The sequence below is a fragment of the Drosophila mauritiana genome, chromosome 2L, assembly GCF_004382145.1.
Source record: "Drosophila mauritiana strain mau12 chromosome 2L, ASM438214v1, whole genome shotgun sequence".
In the NCBI taxonomy this organism is placed as follows: Eukaryota; Metazoa; Arthropoda; class Insecta; order Diptera; family Drosophilidae; genus Drosophila; species Drosophila mauritiana.
This window is the reverse complement of record NC_046667.1, coordinates 5,914,039-5,935,104: the sequence shown is the minus strand read 5'-3', so window position 1 is coordinate 5,935,104 and position 21,066 is coordinate 5,914,039. Positions and strand designations below refer to the sequence as shown.

General features: G+C 49.2%; 6 protein-coding genes across 7 annotated transcripts; 5 read left to right on the top strand and 1 right to left on the bottom strand.

The window, feature by feature from the left end:
• The first annotated feature begins 19 nt into the window (after positions 1–19).
• LOC117135162 (protein slowmo) lies at positions 20–1,500 on the top strand. Its single transcript, XM_033295223.1, has 2 exons — positions 20–112; positions 232–1,500. The coding sequence occupies exon 2, from the start codon at positions 312–314 to the stop codon at positions 957–959; it is 648 nt and encodes a 215-aa protein (XP_033151114.1). The 5' UTR covers positions 20–112; positions 232–311; the 3' UTR covers positions 960–1,500.
• A 497-nt stretch (positions 1,501–1,997) lies between these two features.
• On the top strand, positions 1,998–6,766 carry LOC117135150 (phosphoribosylformylglycinamidine synthase). Of its 2 annotated transcripts, none has more exons than XM_033295209.1 (4): positions 1,998–2,094; positions 2,488–3,586; positions 3,661–5,937; positions 6,000–6,766. In XM_033295209.1, the coding sequence occupies exons 2-4, from the start codon at positions 2,497–2,499 to the stop codon at positions 6,692–6,694; spliced, it is 4,062 nt and encodes a 1,353-aa protein (XP_033151100.1). In that variant the 5' UTR covers positions 1,998–2,094; positions 2,488–2,496; the 3' UTR covers positions 6,695–6,766. The 2 variants fall into 2 exon arrangements, with proteins under 2 accessions (XP_033151100.1, XP_033151099.1); XM_033295208.1 differs by having other exon boundaries at positions 2,024–2,121.
• A 70-nt stretch (positions 6,767–6,836) lies between these two features.
• On the bottom strand, positions 6,837–9,887 carry LOC117135151 (FAST kinase domain-containing protein 1, mitochondrial). Its single transcript, XM_033295211.1, has 5 exons — positions 8,053–9,887; positions 7,709–7,988; positions 7,383–7,657; positions 7,132–7,327; positions 6,837–7,072 (listed from the first exon to the last, which is right to left on the bottom strand). Exons 1-5 carry the CDS (start codon positions 9,791–9,793, stop codon positions 6,865–6,867), a joined length of 2,700 nt encoding a protein of 899 aa, XP_033151102.1. The 5' UTR covers positions 9,794–9,887; the 3' UTR covers positions 6,837–6,864.
• Positions 9,888–10,113: 226 nt separating this feature from the next.
• LOC117147675 (metallo-beta-lactamase domain-containing protein 1) lies at positions 10,114–10,937 on the top strand. Its single transcript, XM_033314656.1, has one exon. The coding sequence runs from the start codon at positions 10,208–10,210 to the stop codon at positions 10,892–10,894; it is 687 nt and encodes a 228-aa protein (XP_033170547.1). The 5' UTR covers positions 10,114–10,207; the 3' UTR covers positions 10,895–10,937.
• A 119-nt stretch (positions 10,938–11,056) lies between these two features.
• LOC117147666 (myotubularin-related protein 2) lies at positions 11,057–13,193 on the top strand. Its single transcript, XM_033314644.1, has 2 exons — positions 11,057–12,700; positions 12,756–13,193. Exons 1-2 carry the CDS (start codon positions 11,167–11,169, stop codon positions 13,079–13,081), a joined length of 1,860 nt encoding a protein of 619 aa, XP_033170535.1. The 5' UTR covers positions 11,057–11,166; the 3' UTR covers positions 13,082–13,193.
• A 386-nt stretch (positions 13,194–13,579) lies between these two features.
• Positions 13,580–19,081, top strand: LOC117144157 (beta-1,3-glucosyltransferase). Its single transcript, XM_033309193.1, has 7 exons — positions 13,580–14,035; positions 14,091–14,227; positions 14,361–14,628; positions 15,073–15,205; positions 15,523–15,676; positions 16,175–16,708; positions 18,606–19,081. The coding sequence occupies exons 1-6, from the start codon at positions 13,643–13,645 to the stop codon at positions 16,695–16,697; spliced, it is 1,608 nt and encodes a 535-aa protein (XP_033165084.1). The 5' UTR covers positions 13,580–13,642; the 3' UTR covers positions 16,698–16,708; positions 18,606–19,081.
• Positions 19,082–21,066: the final 1,985 nt, after the last annotated feature.

Below are 21,066 nucleotides of genomic sequence, written 5' to 3'. Positions count from 1 at the left end.
ACATTCTCTTTCTCTTACTGCGCCAGTGTGTCCACCCTAGCCCATGTGCTGCCCAGCGATAGCCCCGTCTATCGGATCCACTGTCATCTCTAGCAGCACAGCACGAGTAAAGGTCAGCTCTCGTAACTTGTCTCGGAAATATTCAATAATTCCGAAATTGCCGTCAAAATTCGAGTCGTGTACTTCAGCTAACGCTCCCCCTGTTTAATTCCGTTCCGTCTGTCCCCGCAGGCTCAGGTCAGCCCGCATCTCGGCTGCCAATTAAGGATATAAAGCCCTCCCCGGACGGTGACGACAACGGCGCTTGCATAATGAAAATCTGGACATCGGAGCACATATTCAACCACCCGTGGGAGACGGTCACGCAGGCGGCGTGGCGCAAGTACCCCAATCCGATGACGCCCTCCATCATTGGCACGGACGTGGTCGAGCGCCGTGTGGTGGACGGCGTCCTGCACACGCACCGCCTGGTGCAGTCCAAGTGGTACTTCCCCAAGTGGACGCACGCGCTGATCGGCACGGCCAAGACTTGTTTCGCCAGCGAACGCTCCACGGTGGACCCGGAGCGCAAACAGATGGTACTGAAGACAAACAACCTCACCTTCTGCCGCAACATCAGCGTGGACGAGGTGCTCTACTATGAGCCGCATCCGTCGGATGCCAGCAAGACGCTGCTCAAGCAGGAGGCCACCGTGACCGTCTTCGGTGTGCCGCTGTCCCACTACATGGAGGACCTGCTCACCTCGACCATTAGCACAAATGCCGGCAAGGGACGCCAAGGCCTGGAGTGGGTGATCGGGCTGATCAACACGGAGGTCAAGGGCATCGCCCGCGGCACCGACGAACTTCTGCACAACACACGGCGCTCCATCGACGAGGTGACGGAGAGCGCGCGGAAGAGCATGGACGAGATCAGCGCGCAGGCCGCCAAGGCGGCGAAGGCGATGCACATTACGTAGGTGGCGACAAGGCGACAGTGCAAGGTCGCGCGGGGGCTGTTCAGTAGTGAATTATTTAGATGGCGAGCGGTCGTCGTTTTAGTACAACTAATTAATCGATGGCACGATGGACATGGACAGCAACATGTGGGATAGCAACACTTCCCTCTATTCTCAAGCCCTTCAATGCATATATTTTATAATTATTACTCCCCTTCGAACGAATCGACTGCTAATGAGTCATGTCGATAAGAAGCGCCCCCGAATGGCTGAACTGGAAGGAACTCACACTAATGCTGGCCCCCATTCATGCAGATCAATACATATATACCTAAAGTACATAGTCAATGTAAGCTTTGTAAGCCGCCGCAGATTTCGAAGAACGAGAGGAGCAATTAAACGACATATTTGCCTACGATCAGCCAGTGTCAAGTTCAATTGTTTAATTTTAATTCGCAGCACACTTGTACTGCGTCTTTTTTTTTGCATTCGCATGACGTTCGCATGTGCAACTGCAACGATTTCAAGCATTCTGTGTATAAATAAAACCCAAGAAAGCCGATTTGTGGTTTTTTTTTATACATACTTGATTAGTGATTTTTGGCGTCTGTTTCATTCGCTTGTCACTAAAAGCCCACGTGCCTAGTGGCTCAACAACTGTGTACCTAGTTAGCATCGCAGACCTGGAAACTGATATGTCCCTTATCTGGTTTAGCAATTGCGAAGAATGTGATTGAACAAGCGGGCTGATGAAGGGGAAAGCGGGTGCTTGGAAACAAGTTTATGGTCAAACAACAGGTGTTTTAGGGACAAGGTGAAATACTTTTACCTAACTTATCAAAAGAAGTAACTTCTTTATTCAGCAGTTAAGCTTGTAATCAAAATAAACAAGTAATCCCTAAAAATTACAATCATATTATTTGGTTCATTGAACCTTTGTAGCATTAACCTTTGCATGTTACACAATGGGTACAATTTACGGAAGCTTTTAAAGCTCAATTCGCCTAAGGGTTAATTTGAAATCCAGCGGCAGTCGCTGTGCAACACTGGCCAACCGAACGCTGTGGTGGATTAAGCCGCGAAATGAGGGGAAACCGAGCTGAAGCCCCAAAACGATCGTAATTCACAGCTAAGACGCACGTGTGCTCCGCTCAGTGTTAGTGTTATTGTGTTTCAATTTGGGGTACTTGTCGTTAATTATTTACCTAAATTCCGGCCATTCAGCATGGCAGGTTTCCGTTCGGATGGAAAATATGTTTACGCCGGCTTATCAGCAAACTCCCAGCCGGGCAAAAACAAAAACAAGTTGTGACGCCAGTGCAGCGATTGCTGCAGGCGATTCCATCGATTTCGCTCGGCTGTAACCTGATCCGCTGCTGTGGGTTGTGGGCTGTGAGGCTGTGGTATAGGTGCCGCCAGTTGATAACCCCCAGCGTGGGCACGGCCCCACTGGTCGTCAACCGCTTCGCAACTCCCAAGATCATTCTCGATTCGACGAGCAAGGAGTGCACACTGTCTGTACTCAATCCGCATTTTTCGTTTTTTGCAGCCCCACGACATGGTCATCCTTCGCTACTACGATGTGCAGGCCCACTCCGCGGCCGAGGAGGAGAGTGTCCTGCGTCGGTTGCGCGAGGAGGACGCCGCCGTGGTGTCCGTGCGCATGGAGCGCTGCTATCATCTGGAGTACAGCGCTCAGACAGAGCACTCACTGGCCCTGGACGAGCTGCTGGTGTGGCTGGTGAAGCAGCCGCTGAGCAATGGCCAGAGCCTGTCCAGGGAACCTACCCTGCAGTCGACTGGGTCGAGGCAGTTGCTCCTGGAGATCGGGCCGCGTTTTAACTTCTCCACGCCGTACTCAACGAACTGCGTGAACATATTCCAGAATCTCGGGTACTCCGAGGTGCGTCGCGTGGAAACCTCCACCCGCTATCTGGTTACTTTTAGCGAGGGATCAAAGGTGCCGGAGGCAGCCAGGTTTGTTCCTCTGCTCGGTGACCGCATGACCCAGTGCTTGTACACCGATGAGAACACCCCCAAGGCGAGCTTTGACGAGCAGCTACCTGAGCGCCAGGCCAACTGGCATTTCGTGCCCGTTTTGGAGGAGGGAAGGGCGGCACTGGAGCGGATTAATCAGGAGCTGGGCTTAGCCTTCAACGACTTCGATTTGGACTACTACCACGACTTGTTTGCCAAGGAGCTGGGCCGCAATCCCACCACTGTGGAGCTCTTCGATTGCGCCCAGAGCAACAGTGAGCACTCGCGCCACTGGTTTTTCCGCGGACGCATGGTTATCGACGGCGTGGAGCAGCCCAAGTCGCTGATTCGCATGATCATGGACACACAGGCCCACACGAACCCCAACAACACCATTAAGTTCAGCGACAACAGCAGTGCCATGGTGGGTTTCGATCACCAGACCATAGTCCCGTCCTCCGTGGTCGCTCCCGGCGCAGTGCGTCTGCAGAGCGTGCAGTCTGACCTGATTTTCACGGCGGAGACCCACAACATGCCCACTGCAGTGGCGCCTTTCAGCGGGGCCACCACCGGCACTGGCGGACGACTGCGCGATGTCCAGGGCGTGGGCAGAGGAGGCGTCCCGATCGCTGGCACCGCTGGCTACTGTGTTGGCGCTCTTCACATTCCAGGTGAGCATTTCTTCTTTTGAGTATTTAGTTCCTATTAGTTTTTATTACATATCACGACTTCCTTGTCGTCGCAGGTTACAAACAGCCGTACGAGCCTTCGGACTTTAAATACCCTGCGACGTTTGCACCCCCACTTCAGGTGCTCATAGAGGCGAGCAATGGCGCCTCCGACTATGGAAACAAGTTCGGCGAACCAGTGATCTCTGGTTTTGCCCTCTCCTACGGATTGAACAGTGCTGCCGATGCCAGCCAGCGGGATGAGTACGTGAAACCGATCATGTTCAGTGGTGGCTTGGGCACCATGCCCGCTACCATGCGCGAGAAGCTGCCGCCCGCTCGTGGTCAGTTGCTGGCCAAGATCGGGGGCCCAGTGTACAGGATTGGAGTTGGTGGCGGCGCCGCAAGCTCCGTGGAGATACAAGGATCCGGAGATGCTGAGCTGGATTTCAACGCCGTACAGCGAGGAGACGCCGAAATGGAGAATAAGTTAAACCGTGTGGTGCGAGCCTGTCTAGAACTGGGCGAGCAAAACCCCATTCTAGCCATACATGACCAGGGGGCTGGCGGCAACGGCAATGTCCTCAAAGAGCTAGTGGAACCAGGCTTTGCCGGAGCCGTTATCTTCTCCAAAGAGTTTCAACTCGGTGATCCCACGATCACTGCCCTCGAACTGTGGGGTGCCGAGTACCAGGAAAACAACGCCATTCTTTGCAACGCTGATCAACGCGAACTGCTGGAAAAGATCTGCCGCCGTGAACGCTGTCCCATCAGCTTCGTGGGAGTGGTGACCGGAGATGGGCGAGTAACACTGCTGGAGAAGTCAGCACCCAAGGATCTGGTAAAGGCGCTGAATGAGTCCAATCGCAGCGCAGTCTCACCGTTTGACTTGGAACTTAAGTACGTTTTGGGCGACATGCCCAAGAGAACGTACGACTTGAAACGCGAACAGACGCCGCTTAAGGAGTTGAGTCTGCCGAAAGGTCTGCTTCTGGACGAAGCCGTGGAGAGAGTTCTTAGCTTGGTGGCAGTCGGTAGCAAGCGCTTTCTGACCAACAAGGTTGATCGCTGCGTCGGTGGATTGATCGCACAGCAACAGTGCGTGGGACCGCTGCAAGCTCCACTAGCGGACTACGCGCTAACCACCGTCTCCCACTTTAGTCACTCTGGAATCGCCACTTCAATTGGTACACAGCCACTAAAGGGACTGCTTGATCCCGCCGCAATGGCCAGGATGTGTGTGGCTGAAGCGTTGAGTAACCTTGTGTTTGTAAAGATCAGCGAACTGGCGGATGTCAAGTGCTCTGGCAACTGGATGTGGGCTGCAAAGCTGCCTGGCGAGGGTGCCAGGATGTTCGACGCCTGCAAGGAGCTCTGTCAGATTCTTGAGGAGCTTCACATCGCCATCGATGGCGGAAAGGACTCCCTGTCCATGGCGGCTAAGGTGGGCGGTGAGACAATAAAGTCACCGGGTACTCTTGTCATCTCCACCTATGCTCCCTGTCCGGATGTGCGGCTAAAGGTTACGCCTGATCTTAAAGGACCCGGCGTGGGCTCGAAGACTTCCCTGCTCTGGATAAATCTGGAGAACAGTGCTCGCCTTGGAGGATCAGCTCTAGCTCAGGCATACGCGCAGCAGGGCAAGGAGACGCCAAACTTGACAAGGAGTGATCTGCTGGGCAAGGCATTCGCAGTGACTCAATCGTTGTTGGGAGAAGGACTTCTTCAGGCAGGACACGATGTCAGCGACGGAGGATTGCTTGTTTGCCTATTGGAGATGGCTATCGGAGGACTGAGTGGCCTCAAAGTTGACCTATCGGAGCCCTTGGCCAAGCTTAAGAACTTCGACAAGTCTGTCGAGAAACTTAATCGTCCCGAACTTGCTGTTCTCTTCGCCGAGGAGTGTGGATGGGTGGTGGAAGTACTGGACACAGACCTGGAACGAGTTCGATCCACCTACGAAAAGGCAGGAGTACCAAACTACTATTTGGGCGTGACCGAGGGATTCGGACTGGATTCCAGAGTGTTACTCAAGAACGGCAAGTCAGAGCTGCTGGACCAGCCACTCCGTCTACTCTACAAGAAATGGGAGCGAACCAGTTACGAGCTGGAAAAGCTTCAGGCCAACCCTGAGTGCGCCGAGGCAGAGTACAACAGCCTCGAGTATCGCCAAGCCCCTCAGTATCGGGGACCCCAGAATCTGCAGGCCGAGCTTACTCTCAAGCGATCCTCCGCCCCAGTTCGCGTGGCCGTGCTCCGTGAGGAGGGCGTCAATAGTGAGCGCGAGATGATGGCCTGCTTGCTGAGGGCTAACTTCGAGGTGCACGATGTGACCATGTCGGATCTTCTTCAAGGTAAGCTCAATGGTAAATTCTTATAAAAGGGAAGTACTAAACCAAATGATTTAATATTTCAGGCACCGCAAGCGTGTCCCAATACCGCGGACTGATTTTCCCGGGCGGCTTCAGCTATGCGGACACTTTGGGATCCGCTAAGGGCTGGGCAGCAAACATCCTACACAATCCCCGCTTGTTGCCTCAGTTCGAGGCTTTCAAGCGTCGTCAAGATGTCTTCTCCTTGGGCATTTGCAATGGTTGCCAGCTGATGACACTTATTGGATTTGTTGGCAGTGCAGGAAGCGAGGTGGGCGCAGATCCCGACGTGGCCCTGCTCCATAACAAATCGCAGCGGTTTGAGTGTCGTTGGGCCACCGTGAAGATTCCAAGCAATCGCTCCATCATGCTCGGAAGTATGAAGGATCTGGTTCTTGGCTGTTGGGTGGCTCACGGCGAAGGTCGCTTTGCATTCCGCGACGAGAAGCTCATTAGCCAATTGCAGTCGGAACAGCTGGTGACATTGCAATACGTTGATGATGTAGGCAAGCCGACGGAACTCTATCCGCTAAATCCGAACGGTAGTCCTCAGGGAATTGCTGGCCTTTGCTCGACGGATGGACGTCACTTGGCCCTCATGCCACATCCCGAGCGATGCTCCTCCATGTACCAGTGGCCCTATGTGTCATCTTCATTCGAAGTTTCCCCCACACAGTTGGAAAGTCCTTGGCAGATTATGTTTAACAACGCGTACAATTGGTGTGTCAAATCGAATTAATAGCTATTCTAGATGAATTGAAAGCAGTTAAATACATTCTTGGCATTTATGACTATACGAATTATGAATATACACGAATTTGTTTACTATTTTTATAAAATAAACCTAAACACTTAATCAGCTTTAAAACTCAAATAAACGTACTCATGTAAAAGTAATAGAAATGAAAGCTAATGTGAAATTTGTAACAAGCATTTAAGGTAGTTGGCCTTGGCTGTTGATGACGCCATATACTTGGAATTCCAGTCGTGCTCGTTGATCTGCATCACCTTGTAGCCCATCATCTCTAGATGTCGCATCTTCAAAGACTCAGGACCCCGCAAGGCAGTCAGATCGTTTTCACAAAAAGAGTCGAGCTTGAGCAGTAGTATTGCCACTCTGAAATTGGAGTCATTAATGCAGTACTTGAATATGATAACTTCCATTTGTGTGCCTACTTGGTTATGCGATCCAACATGGTTGCTTCCACGGGAGGTGCTGGTATGGGCTTCTTATCCCGATCGAAATGTATCACAAAGTCTATTTGGTAGCCGTAGGGTGTAGTGTGGTTGCAGCGGAAATGCTTGTCATTCTGAAGAAGCTGATGCAGCAGCTGCTTCACCTCTGCTGTGGACTCACTGGGTATCAAGGATTCTAAAAAGATAATATGATATAGAACGCCTAAAACAGAATTGTAGTTATGTGTTACTTTTGCTGATCTGCGCCTCGATGTAGTTTTGTTGAAACCAGGGCACATTCGCCTCGGGAAAGTCCAGGCATACTGTGCGATTCAGTTGCATTACCAGATTAAGGACCCTCTCCGGATACGTTGCTTTTGAGTAGCAGACTTGTATCTCATCCTCGATTCGCTGAATGAACTTCACGCAGAATACTTGATTGATTAGCTGCTCAGGTATTGATTTGTAGAAGCACAGTGCTAGACAAGCCTGCACAACCGATAACCCGCTCATCTGGTCAAAGTCCCTAAAGGAAAGATTACATTTTAGGTCTGCCTCAAGGAATGTTTATGCCCACCTTAGCAGTACTTCGGAGGCGTGGTTTAGAGCCTCCACGGATGCAGGCATGTAGCCCAAATTATACGAGCAGGTCAACACTTTCTCCACTGTGTCGCCGGTAACGTGATCATGCTGTTCGGAAATGTAAGCGAACATGGACTCCAGGAGCTCGGGAACAAAGAAATTCGAAGCATTGAAGTTGTAGGCCATGTCGCGAACCACCCGAGAATTGAGATCGTTGCAATGCAGACTTTTGTACTGCTCCAGGGCCTGGTTGTAAACCACCGTGTTCTTCAGCTCTGTAAAGGGATAAAATTGTAAATATTTGTTTATATTTGAAATGAACCAAAGTCATCAACTTACTCTTGCGATGACTGAGTGTTCTGACAATCATGCTCAATTCGCTGGCATTCAGAGGGTCCTTTTCGGCATCTCTCAAGTGCCTCTCCGCACAACCGATGAGAATGCTGTCCATTGTGGACAGCTGCATGCCAGCTAATGGCGGAAGATGCTGGCGAAACCTTAGTTCGCTGGCTATTTGCATGCCGCGACTGAGTAGAAAGCAATCCTGAATGCCAAGCTGGGGCGCCATGGCGAGCATTTTGCTTAACAAAAAGTTGGGAAATTTCTTCCAGGCCAACGGAGTCTGCCCGTAAGCTAGCACAAAGGATGCAAGTCGTGCGAACTTCGCTGGCAGCCTACCCGCTATGTCATGCTCCATAGCACTCATGCACATGCGACTTAGCTTTCGTTCCAGTTCTAAGTGACGGTAGGTCCCTCCCAGATTGTTATTAAAGTTCATATAGCGTTGACAGTGTCTAAGGAACCGTAGGTGTGAACGCTCCTCCGGATAGGACTCCAGCTCTTGTATAACTCCTGACCAGTATGTGTTGCAGAATCCAATGTCGGAGACCTTTAATGAACGCAGAACGCTGAATAAATGTCCGCTCGCATGGGGTTGCTGCCAGGCCTCTTCGGAGTAGAGCAGTTCCCTAAACTGATGCAGATACTGGTCTCTTTGCAGCGGCGTTGCAAAGGGAACTGTACAAGACAGGGCGTCAGCTGTGCTTTCGTCCTGTAGCAACTTTTCAAGAGCTTTCTTGAGTGGCTCCATCAGTGCGGCGGGTTCTTGATGATGCAAAAATGTGCGACACACGCTCTTTAGATCTGCAGACTCCATGTGATGTATGCAAGGTCGCAGGGCAAGCATGACCTCCCGAATCAATTGGGTGTGTGTCTGTGACCACACTGGAATATTCAGCATGTGGATCACCTTCAGAAGAGCCTTAGGGGTTTGGCTGCTGAGGTCGCCGCTTTGCATCATTTCAGTCAAGCGCAACTTGAAGCGTGTAAACAGCTCCTCATCAATGAGAAAGTGTAGCTGAAAGAGGCACGTGGACAGAAGACGAACCTGCTCCGCGCTGCGACACCGATTGATGTGATGCTCCAGGTGCGGCACAAAGTTCTTACACACAAGCGGAGTGAAGAAGTCGCGTTCCAAGTTGATGCCCACCGAGAGGCGAGACAAGGAGGTCAAGGGAATGCCTTCATCATCCACTTGTGACTCGATTAATTGAAGAGACCTCGTCAGCACGGCCTCCACGACTGCCTCGGAGTTTGGTATATGCATTTTGCGCAGGTACAGGTAGCATCTACTGAGATCATCGATCTCAAGTTGGTGTACATAAGGGGCCAACTTTGGGAGCACATTAAGCAGCACGCGATCCGTGATGGCATCTTTACTTGTCTGCTCCGCGTCGTAATAGAGGGTCCACAGCAGTGAGATTCCCTTCACCACATGGGAGCTCTGCAGACCGTCACAGCTCTCCAACGCATCTAAAAGCTGGTCACCCGTCTTGGCCTCCTCCAGTCGGGTTAGAAGAGCATCCTGTTCCCGTGCCACGCTAAACTTTTCCCGGGGATCTCCGTTCACCAGCTGCGAGTGCTTCCTCAGTTTTTGGCCCAGTGCCGGTAGCAAAGCAGCTGTTTGGATGGGCGGCTTTGCGCCAATGTTAACGTGCCGTCGCAGGAGCTGAAGCTGACGCACCTGCAGAAGGTACTGTAGGTACTTCCATTGTGACCGCGGCAGATGGTTCAGATACATGCCACTTTATCTCACGCTTATTCAGAAATCGTTGAATAATAACAAAATTACGCCGTATAAACATGTGAGCGAATTTTTGGCGATCAGCTGGAGTCGGTGTTGCCATGTAGTCCAAAGCATTATACTGAAACTAATACTAATAAAAGTGTTTAATGAAAATATGTAATATAAGCTCTTAAAATAATTTCTGAACTGATGATAAGCGGTATACTTTGAGTTAGATAAGTAATTACTCAATTCGAAAGTTAGCTTGCAAGTAATTTGCTTATTTCGTCAATAGTTTTATTGTGGCAACTCTAGTTTTCAACAGGTTGTTGACGAGTTGACGTTTCTGTTTGTAAGCAACAGCTGATAAACAGCTGATCCTAAATAATTTAATAGGCTTGAGCGTTAGCGTTGTTAAACAACTAAACAATGGCATCCACTGATCCTGCACAACGAAACCAGGTGACCTTGCTTCAGGTCGGCTATTCTCGCCAAGAAGACGGAGACGAGTTCGCCATGCGGGCTAACTGCACCTGCACACTGGTCCGCTGCCGGGATGGCACCAACATAATCGTGGATACTATGACGGCCTGGGATGGAGAGCACTTGCGTTCGTTGCTGGGCCAGCAGGGACTAGGCGTCGATGACATTCACGTGGTGGTGTGCACTCACGGACACTCTGACCACATCGGTTGCAACTATCTGTTTCTGAAGGCACGGATGCATTTGGTCGGCGCATGTGCCTCACATCAAGACCTCTACATGGACCACCTTGGTAGTGGTAATCCAGACGACCAACTGGCCCTGGACTCGAATGCCGAGGTGGTAGTGAAGCGGTCGCCAGGACACACCCTCAGCTGCGTTTCCGTAATTGTGGACAACTCCCAGCTGGGTGGACGGGTCGGTATCACCGGAGATCTCTTCGAGAGACGCGAGGACATCGACGACGAAAACATTTGGATGGACGCTGGAAGCGAAAACGAGAAGGTGCAGCGCGAGGAGCGCAGTAAAATGGCACAACTGTGCGAGTTTATAATCCCAGGACATGGTCCGATGTTTCCTGTCACAGCATCAGTGCGCTGTAAACTAAAAGAAGACGCCACTTCTATCACATAATTTAATAGGCATTAAATACATATGCTAAAGATTTTATAAGAAATAAGTTTAGTAATTTCAATACATAAAAGTCAAATTTCCCGCCATTACAAAATGTCCCTTTGGTACTTTTTCCGGAGGAATGGGAAATTATTCCAGATGATTGTATATTGTGCGAGTTGGCAGCACTGCTGCATGAGTTTTGGTGAATTGCATTTAGCTAACAATTGGAAAGGAAAACACAGCTGCAACCAGCAACACAATAGCCAAACACCACTCGTGTCCATCCCAACATGGATCCCTCCGCGAGCCTGGCCGACAAGTTGGCCTCCAAGACTGCCAGCAGCAACTCCCTGGACAGCAGTTCCAAGTCCAGTTCGCTGGGCTCCAAGCACGGTGGCGGAGAAAACGGCATTCTGCGGGACACGCCCTTCGGTTATCTGGAGGGCGAGGAGGACCAGGACCAGAAGAACGACGTGACCTACGTGTGTCCCTACCGCGGCCCCGTCTTCGGCGCTCTTACCATAACCAACTACCGCCTGTACTTCCGGTCGCTTCCTCTGCGGGATCAGGAGCCGCCCGTCGTCGTCGACGTGCCTCTGGGCGTGATCGCGCGCGTGGAGAAGATTGGTGGCGCCACGTCGCGCGGTGAGAACTCGTACGGCATCGAGATTTTCTGCAAGGACATGCGAAACCTGCGATTCGCCCACAAGCAGCAGAATCATTCGCGGAGGACGGTGTTTGAGAAACTGCAGGCCAACGCCTTTCCGCTCTCGTACAGTGGACGCCTCTTTGCATTCGCACACGCCGCGGCCAACTCTGTGAACGGGAACGGCGGCTGGGACGGCTGGGCGGTATATGAACCGCTGGCGGAGCTGCGCCGCTTGGGCGTTCCAAACGACATGTGGCGGGCGACCAAGCTAAACGAGTCCTACGCAATTTGCGACAGCTATCCGGCCGTGTGGGCTGTGCCCAAAGCGGCCTCCGATGATTTCCTGAGGCGCGTGGCACAGTTCCGCTCGCGCTGCCGTCTGCCGGTGTTGTCCTGGATGAACCCCCGGACTCAAGCGACCATTACGAGGTGCTCCCAGCCGCTGGTGGGTGTGAGTGGCAAGCGAAACTCCGACGATGAGGCATACCTAAGCTTTATTATGGAGGCGAACGCCCAGTCAGACAAGTTGACCATCATGGATGCGCGACCAAGCGCTAATGCGATTGCTAACAAGGCCAAGGGCGGCGGATACGAGTCGGAGGACGCGTATAAGAACGTGGAAATCAACTTCCTCGACATTCACAACATCCACGTGATGCGGGAGAGCCTACGCAAAGTGAAGGAAGCTTGCTTCCCCACCACAGACGACTCAAAATGGCAGACGGCTATTGACAACACACTGTGGCTGAAGCACATTCGGTGCATTCTGGCCGGTGCCGTGAGGATCGTTGACAAGGTGGAGACCATGAGCACCTCCGTCGTAGTTCACTGCTCCGACGGCTGGGATCGCACAGCCCAGCTGACGGCCCTTTCCATGCTGCTGCTCGATCCGCACTATCGCACAGTGCGCGGTTTCGAGGTTCTCATCGAGAAGGAGTGGCTCTCCTTTGGCCACAAGTTCCAGCAACGCATTGGTCACGGCGATAACAAGCACTCGGATGCAGACAGATCACCGGTGTTCCTGCAATTCATCGATAGCGTCTGGCAGGTTAGCCAGCAGTTCAACAACGCGTTTGAGTTCAACGAGCACTTCTTGATAACCATCGTGGATCATCTGTACTCGTGCCGCTTCGGCACCTTCCTCTGCAACACGGAGGCCGAGCGTGTGGCCGAAGGTTAGACTGATTGCTGTTTGCATTGGCTTGGAAGTAATTCTCACATTTATTGCAGATCTCAAGCACAAGACAACATCCCTGTGGACGCACATCAACTCTTCGCTGGACCAGTATTTGAATCCACTCTTTCCCTCGTTCACGCACGGAGCCGAGCTAGTGCTGCGTCCCATTGCCAGCGTGAGATCGGTTCGCTTGTGGAAGGGCCTATACTGTCGCTGGAATCCTGGTCTGTGCGCTCCTCAGCATGGCTGCCAGCGAACCCGCGAACTGCTCTCCAAGCAGGACCAGCTCTTTAAGCTCGTCAACGAGCTGCGGCTCAAGTCGAACAACCGCAGCAACAGCATGCAGACAACTACGCGACTGGCCTCGCCTATGCACTAATAGTATTGCTTTTTTATTCCCCCTACTTGTACGCATATGTAGTGCACCTATTGTGAACTACGTTCTAATTCCAAATAAAAGTTTTTCTTGAAAGGAAAACTGGTCGATTCAACATTGTATCATTGAACCACATTATCGAAACTCATTAAAGTATTAAATGTCTAAGAAGGTTTCAATTATTTCACGAAGGACATCATATAATTATAATTATATCGAGTTTGATCTACTTTTATATGTGCCTTAAACTAGTTCGGATATCATTAAGATACCTCAGCAGGTGACCAACTGTTGCATGCTCCTTGTGATTCATTCATAAACACAGCTCCATAGAGGCGCCTGCGCGTTGGACTACGCACGTTAAATCCCGAATCCCACTTTTGACACCGCAGGACAGAAAACATTTCGGCTTTGCGCCAAAATTAAATCACAGCTGCCTCAGTACGACATCGCACGTTCATTGGGACAGACGTGTTCCGATTTCCGGTAGTAAAAGGACAGGTGTTTTATAAAATATCAGGATATGAGTTCGGAACTCTTACAGTTCAGCAATAGTCATTAGTTATGCATACTAGGATATGCGTGCTGCTGGGGCTTCTGTGCCTTGCAAGCTTCTGCTGCGGTAGTAATGAGCCAGGGGAGGTGCTCCTGGTCATCGCCTGTCCCCAGTATCCTAAGCATGCCAGCATTGAGTGCTCAGCCTTATCGCACAGCGTGCTGGAGCAGCAACGGGCACTGAAACTGGCGGGGATCTTCCCCGAGGACTTTGTCCTGAAGGTCTATGTGATGCATGAGCTCTTCAACTACTGGACCCTGCTGGACGCACTGCCTCATCTGAGAGCCCAGGCACGTGTGCTGGGTGCGCGCACGGAATGGATTATCTGGTGTCAACACCACACGCGTGTGTCTTCGCTGCGCGGCCTGCTCGAGCAACTGCGTCATCAGGACTCGAGGGAGGTGAGTTTGCCCCTGGAGGCCGCAACTGTGTCCTGTATCATTGTGCCTCCTCCAGCTCGCTTTCTATGGGCACGCCCTCTACGATGCGGAGGCCACCATCATCCACCACTTCTCGAACTACAAGGATCCCCAGCGGTTTCCATACCCCATGCTCAGCTCCGGAGTCGTTTTCACTGGTGCTCTGTTGCGAAGGTAAGTCTTTTTAAATGGCATATTAAAGTAAGTTATTACAAATGCATTAGGATAGAAAGGAGAAGTTGTTTTAAGGATTTCAAATGTGTCTTGACATTTGTTATACATTCTTGACTGAATCACTTGTTACCAGGTTGGCGGATTTGGTTGCTCCTGGTGGCCAAAACATCACCCTTCACAGCGACTTCTCCATTGATGCCTCTCACGAGCTGGCTCGCTTTATTTTCGACAATGTATCGCCCGACCCTCATATTAGCACCCCGATTTCCGGAGGAATCCTGCTGAAAAGTGCCAGCTACATATGTCCCACACCCACGTCCGTGCCAAACAGGAAACTGCCTTGTCTGCTGCATGCGCAGCCGGAGGAGCCACTGACTTTGGGGCAGCGGAGGAATGGCTGTGTAAGTTTATTTATGCCCGGCATGCCTTGTTGCAGCAAAATCATATATCATGCTAAGGGGCTTTTGATTAAGATGAGGTATTTGCAAAAATGTCAAAATTCGGCTATTTTGCATGAATGTTTTTAAGTTTACCGGTTTGCATTCATACGAAACTAAGGGAACCTTCACATTCTTATTGAGATACAGATTGTTATGGTAGTGTACAATTTTTTAAGACACCTGTGCTTGAGATATGCTTATCTAAAAACAGACAACACGCCTTTAAATCAAAGTCCATTGAGTGCTCAGAATTTAAAGCCCACACACATAGATAGCAGATTCAAGATTCAGCCCGAGCAATTAGCATTTGAAACCTCCATAACCATAAATTGTCTATCGACCCCGAACTGAAACCCTCCGTTTCCGCAACTGGCGCATTTTGCCCACCCCAAACCCGACGAGCAGGAGCACACAACAGGATCGCACATATACTTCGCCATCAAAACCTGTGCGAAATTCCACAAGGAACGCATACCAATCATCGAGCGCACCTGGGCAGCCGACGCCCGGAACAGGAGATACTACAGCGACGTGGCAGGTGAGCACCCCGATGACAATGAGCGGGCAATTAAACCGAACGGGTGGGGGATCAGGAGCAGCGGGCGGTGCACCAACAAAAACACAGTGACAGGCTGACTAAACACATCCACACAACCATATCATCCATATATGCCTGGGCAAACAACGAATTTCATCCAGCGTGATTGGCCACTCACCACTCGCAATTCCCAGCCCAATTCCCCAATCCCCTGCAGCGCCCGGCGGCGAGGAGTCCACTTATTGAATATTCATTGATTTGACTTTCCGTCTTTCCGAATTTCCCGCTCCTTCTGCCCCAAACGAAAACCTCAACAGACGTCGGCATTCCGACAATCGGCACTGGGATACCCAATGTGCAGGCTGGACACTGTGCCAAGACAATGGCCATTCTGCAATTATCCCTCAAGGACATCGGCGAGCAATTGGACATCCGCTGGCTCATGCTCGTCGACGATGACACGTTGCTGAGGTGAGACTCAATTTACAGATTGATTGATAGGTATGAACGGGGATACCTTGGATTAGCAACTTCCTCGGAGGCTCAATAGCCAGCTCCATGAATTGATGGCCTTATTATTACAGGCAGCTGCTGATACGAGATTTATATTTTTTAATTTATTTAAGTAAAGCCACTGCACTGAGTATGGCGATTGCTACCCTATAAAGTAGATACATTTTCGATCCGTTTGAAACTTAAGCTCTTATCTTCGCTTATGTGAGTGGGTTCCCCCATTACTCTTCAATATATTACGGCCTAAATTTTTATTATATTCATTATTCACCAACTCCAGCGGATGGGTATTCCAACTTCGGCTTGTCGAAGGTACTCCGCTGTCTCGTTTCCAATTATATTTTCCGGCTCAATCGCATGACGGCGCATTCAATTAAAAATGATTATATTGATATACCCGGTTCATCGGGTACCTTCCATTGGGTAGCCTCTGATCCACACCCATTTCCCCATCAGTGTGCCACGCGTGAGCGCCCTCCTCTGCCGCCACAATGCCACGGAGCTGGCGTACCTGGGCCAGCGCTATGGCTACCGGCTACACGCTCCCGACGGCTTCAACTACCACACTGGAGGAGCCGGCATCGTACTGAGCCTGCCGCTGGTGCGGCTCATCGTGCAGCGATGCAGTTGTCCCAGTGCCAGTGCCCCCGACGACATGATCCTGGGCTACTGCCTTCAAGCGCTGGGCGTGCCGGCGATTCATGCTGCCGGAATGCATCAGGCCAGGCCGCAGGACTACGCCGGCGAACTGCTGCAGCTGCATGCGCCGCTGACCTTCCACAAGTTCTGGAACACGGATCCGGAGCACACATATCGCCGCTGGCTCGGAGGCAGCCTGGTCAACCGGAGTGCCCCGCTGGCGGCGCACAAGGAGCAGCCCGCTGCCGGACCACTCCACATGACGATGGGGCGACATTCCTTGGCCGCAGGCGTCGGATTGCTGCAGGAAACGGGGCTGGGCAAGCACCTGGATCTGTGAGCCGCTCTGAGGTGAGTGGGGTGAGTGCTGATGGGCCAAGCTCTGCCGGAGTCAGTTGAACAGAAGTTGGCGGGCAAACCAGAAAAGCAATCTGCTGGCAGTCATCAAGAGGCTGCCAAGCACACAAATTCCCATTTTCTATCGACCGAAATTAAAATTGGGACTGGTTTAGTCGCAACTCTGTGCATTCGTCTGTTTTGCGGCTTTCGTGTCAGTTTAATTAGTAGAAATGCTCAAATGTGGCTGCGACTTTCCTTGACGGTATTTGGGCTTGGAAAATATTCATTTTCCAGCATTTCGGGGACATTTTCCGCTGACACAGATTCGAGACGTTCTAGGGCAGCTCAGAAAATCCAGTTCAAAAGTGAATCTGGCCAGTGACATTGCTGCCACAAAGAGGTTAATGCAGGACTCAAAAATGTAGCTTATTTTAAAGTATGTGGAAAGCGTTCTTTAAATTGGTTTAAAGTGCTAAGCCTAGAACTATCTTGCTTTGCTACCTTTTTTCCACTTCCACTTTTCCGTGAAAATTGGCCACTACTATAGTGGACAGATCAATTTCCCAGCAACGGAATGCATATAATTTGTATTCGATTCCATTGGACGACACTTTAATCACATCGCCCAAAGTACCTGCTTAAATCAACATTTTTTCGCACCTCGGCCGCACTTTGTTGACCTCATTAAATGCAAATTTTTGAGGCTTCAAGGGACGAATTGCTGAATACTTCACTTTCGGGGGCATCAACAGTTTACGCCTGGGTGCACTTTTCGAATGGCTGGCGTGGCACTTGGGTGGTGGCCACGTTGTACTGCCATTCGCCCATCCGCCCAGCGCGTATCCTTCGGATAAACAAAGGGGTCAATCTGGACGGAACGGAAACTCTAGTCGAGTACTTAAGTGCCATGTCTGCTATCTTAATCGACCCTCTTTAAGGCGCCCAGTGCATCTATTATTCAGGACTAATCAATAGTTTTCGCAGGTCAGCGAAGCCACGAAACAATGTCAGGTGTTTTCCAAATAGGCGAAAACAATGTGTCAATTGGTTAGTTTATGTAGTTTGCTGACAGTCGAAATAGTACTGAATTAATAAGCGACTTCGTGAAAGTTTTTGTCACTTATAGGAATTGTTTATTTGGCTTTGGGCATATGACAGTGGAACTTAGATATACAAAAGTCCATATTGTTTATTTAACAGTCTAGTAATGCTTAAAAGTAAATCATATGACTCCAAATAAAGCAAACAAAGATTGTTTTTCAAACCTTTGGACAGAATTGATAATGAAGTTTATATCTGTTTCCTTTCAAAAAGATGTTACTAAGTACAGATTGTGCATTTCCGCTTCCGGTTGAATTAATGCACTGAATTGCTGTTAATTTATCCTTGTGGCTGCCTGTTTACTTGACCCCCTCCAAGTAGCTTATCTCGCCCACGGCGGAGGATGCAGTCGTATCCGAATTTCTGTCCACTACGTGCAGCCTTCTCGTCCACCTCGTCCTAATTAGTTGCGGATTTTTCAATGAACACCAGGAGAAACCCCGAAGTCAACTGCAGCAGCCACATGACCGTACTGCGACAAGTTGAATTTAAAACCAAATTTAATTTGCTTAAATGCCGCATGTGAATGGAGGCGAGTGTGCCCTTCCAGTTGATTTTGGTAGGAACTCACTCCTTTCGGATATTCACTGCCACAATGGCAGAATCTTGTAGGATTCCAGGCAATTTGGTGGAATTTTATATGGGATTTAGCATAGAGGAGATAGGCTTTCTTTGGATTCTAGATGGATTTTTTCGATGAAGAAATGGTTAAATACATTGTAGAACCATCTAATTTTAACTTAACTATGTAGTTTCCTTATGATTATCAGCTTATACTTTATTTGATTCGCATTTTCCACTTCAACAGCTTTGGACTTCAGAAAAAACTGTTTGAAAATGTTGCGCATATCATCTTGCGTTGGAGGAGCACGTAGAATTTTCCGACTTTTGCATAAAATTACAGTTTGTCCTGCAGATAGACACTAGTGGAGATTACATGGACACATGGCTGTTGCCTGTGGCTTTTTGGAAGTGGATTACGCCGAACAATGTGACATCGCTGGGAGTCCAACCAGGGCAGCTCTGCTAATCTGTCGTGCAACATCAAGAAGTTAAACCATAAGAAAATTTAAGTAACCGCCCTTGAGCTGGACAGGATGAACAACAAGCAGAAATTGTTTAAAAGATTTCTTTTGGCTAAAGTGAGTTCAATCCTTGGGGATTTGCAAGCATCTTGCGAAGGGGCGAGGTCTAAGTTCAACAACAGGCGGTACAGTTGTGCGCAAAATGGTAGTTACAGAGCGGGGAAATACAGTATTGGACTGACCAATGTTTGACTTTCAACTGAGCATAAAAAAAATGTATATGAAAACTGGTGTAATGCATTTAAATATTAAAAAATGAGCGTATTTATTCACATGGACACAGGTGTGCTTTTGCTGTTTGGGGCCAACTTCGCCGTCCAGTTCCCAGTTGAATTGAGGCAATTGTTTTAGTTTGTCTTTGAATTTTGAATTTCAGCACTTGGCGATTTTGACACATGTTAAATATATATCGTAGTGCATATGAACTTAAAATCGTATTCTTTTTAAAGATTTTTCTAATTTTTAGAACTGACAAAGAAACTAATGTAAGACATGAAGTATATGATGTACATGTATACATATGATGTACATATCCCGTCATCAATCAAAAAGTGCCACATTTAGCAAACTGCCTTCAGTCATTTGCCAGCCCCAAAAGTTACTGAAGAAATAAAACAGTAGAACTTAAACAAAAATCGCATCAAAATGTGGGGTGCCGCCAATGATGTTTTTTTTTTTTTACTTTTTTGGACTCCGTGTCAGTTAACGTGCAATAAATTTCATGTCCATGTCCAAAACTTAAGTTTAACTCGAGGAAAAGGCGTTCTGTGTCTATCAGGGCGTCTAATCTGCAGTCCAACCCATCCGACCGGCTTGCCACGTGCAATAAATTCGCAGGGCCAACGTTTGCACTATTTTCCCTCAGCCTCAGGACTTTGCCTTCGCCAGGATAAGCGGCAGGACCTCTTTGCACTGCTAAGCTAGGCTCCAACTACGTGATCTGATAGCGAATGAACAGCAACCGCAGCCATGTGTGTGCAAACTTCTGGCCAAGTCGAGTTGCCACATTTGTTTGGCCCAAAGCACACGCACCTGTTCCGCCAACCAGCCACCCAATCCGACCATTTCTGGTCGGGAACCCACACACAAAAGGACGAGCGCTTCACGCTGCGCTAATTTACTTTAAATTGGTTTTTTGACAATGGAGTTGCGACTTCCTTGCTGGAATTATCAATGATTAATGACTGCCAAACCATCTGATATACTTGTATCCTTGTTGCAGGATCGATTTTGTGCAGAGCCAAAGCAAAACTGCAAAGTGTCTAACAAACTATATACGATTGCTAACTAATGTATTAAGGAAATAACTTAATAAATAAAATAAGTAATATATTTTTGAAATATCATCTGAAATATTCGTTGCTATTGGCTTGAACTCAGCTGTATGAGTACTACAACATAATTTAGTGAAACGTCCCAATCTTCGTGCTTTCCGCACAATATGTAAATTTTTATCGCTAATGACATCTTGATGGCCGGGTTCGAAGTTAATAAATTGGTAAACACAACTTAATGCCACATAAAGCGCCAATGACCAATTGAACTCAAAAGCGGCGAAAGCAGCTCCTCGACAAATTCGCTTCTTTTTTTGTTGCTCGCATAATTAATGAGCAAACTTTGGGAACCTTTTGTGCCAACTTGAGCCACAGCCCCAATCCACAACTTGGGTCCAAGTGAATGTCCAGGTTCTATTGTCGACAGGATTGGCGGCTTATCGAGGCAGGAGCATTCAAATGGGCGTGGCATGTCAACTATACTAATAAGATACTCCATAGCCACCTCTAGTGTTCCACCTTCAATCAAGACGTAATTAATGCCTATAATGTTGGCCCTATTATTGAGGAATTAGATGGCCAGCCCTACTAATCAGGTTAAATGCCGCATTGGCTCTTTTGGGCCACGTTTAAGTGCCATACGTTTTGCATACATTTTTGGTCAAATCGAATGGCAAATATGTCATGTATGGTTGCGTCCTGTGGCTTATTAGTTCACATGGCGTTACACAATTGATTTTGGGCTGCCTGAAAATGGCACTTATTGATACCCATTATAGATACATTTTATGTAGTTCCTATCCTGAGGAACATTTTTTAGATAATGCTTTAACTTCTTGTACCTTTAGAATTAAGCTTTTGGCTTAAAGGAGGAGTAATTCGTATTGATTGTTATGCCAATGCCTATTTT

Coding starts and splice junctions, on each gene's coding strand:
- LOC117135151 (XM_033295211.1), bottom strand. CDS start 9,793: ATGTATCTGAACCATCTGCCGCGGTCACAATGGAAGTACCTACAGTAC. Junction 7,328..7,382: donor CGAGGCGCAGATCAGCAAAA/GTAACACATAAC, acceptor TTATCTTTTTAG/AATCCTTGATACCCAGTGAG. Junction 7,073..7,131: donor ATGTTGGATCGCATAACCAA/GTAGGCACACAA, acceptor CTCCAATTTCAG/AGTGGCAATACTACTGCTCA.
- LOC117147675 (XM_033314656.1), top strand. CDS start 10,208: ATGGCATCCACTGATCCTGCACAACGAAACCAGGTGACCTTGCTTCAG.
- LOC117135162 (XM_033295223.1), top strand. CDS start 312: ATGAAAATCTGGACATCGGAGCACATATTCAACCACCCGTGGGAGACG.
- LOC117144157 (XM_033309193.1), top strand. CDS start 13,643: ATGCATACTAGGATATGCGTGCTGCTGGGGCTTCTGTGCCTTGCAAGC. Junction 15,206..15,522: donor ATACTACAGCGACGTGGCAG/GTGAGCACCCCG, acceptor AAACCTCAACAG/ACGTCGGCATTCCGACAATC. Junction 15,677..16,174: donor GACGATGACACGTTGCTGAG/GTGAGACTCAAT, acceptor TTTCCCCATCAG/TGTGCCACGCGTGAGCGCCC.
- LOC117147666 (XM_033314644.1), top strand. CDS start 11,167: ATGGATCCCTCCGCGAGCCTGGCCGACAAGTTGGCCTCCAAGACTGCC. Junction 12,701..12,755: donor GGCCGAGCGTGTGGCCGAAG/GTTAGACTGATT, acceptor CATTTATTGCAG/ATCTCAAGCACAAGACAACA.
- LOC117135150 (XM_033295209.1), top strand. CDS start 2,497: ATGGTCATCCTTCGCTACTACGATGTGCAGGCCCACTCCGCGGCCGAG. Junction 3,587..3,660: donor TGGCGCTCTTCACATTCCAG/GTGAGCATTTCT, acceptor TTGTCGTCGCAG/GTTACAAACAGCCGTACGAG. Junction 5,938..5,999: donor CATGTCGGATCTTCTTCAAG/GTAAGCTCAATG, acceptor TTAATATTTCAG/GCACCGCAAGCGTGTCCCAA.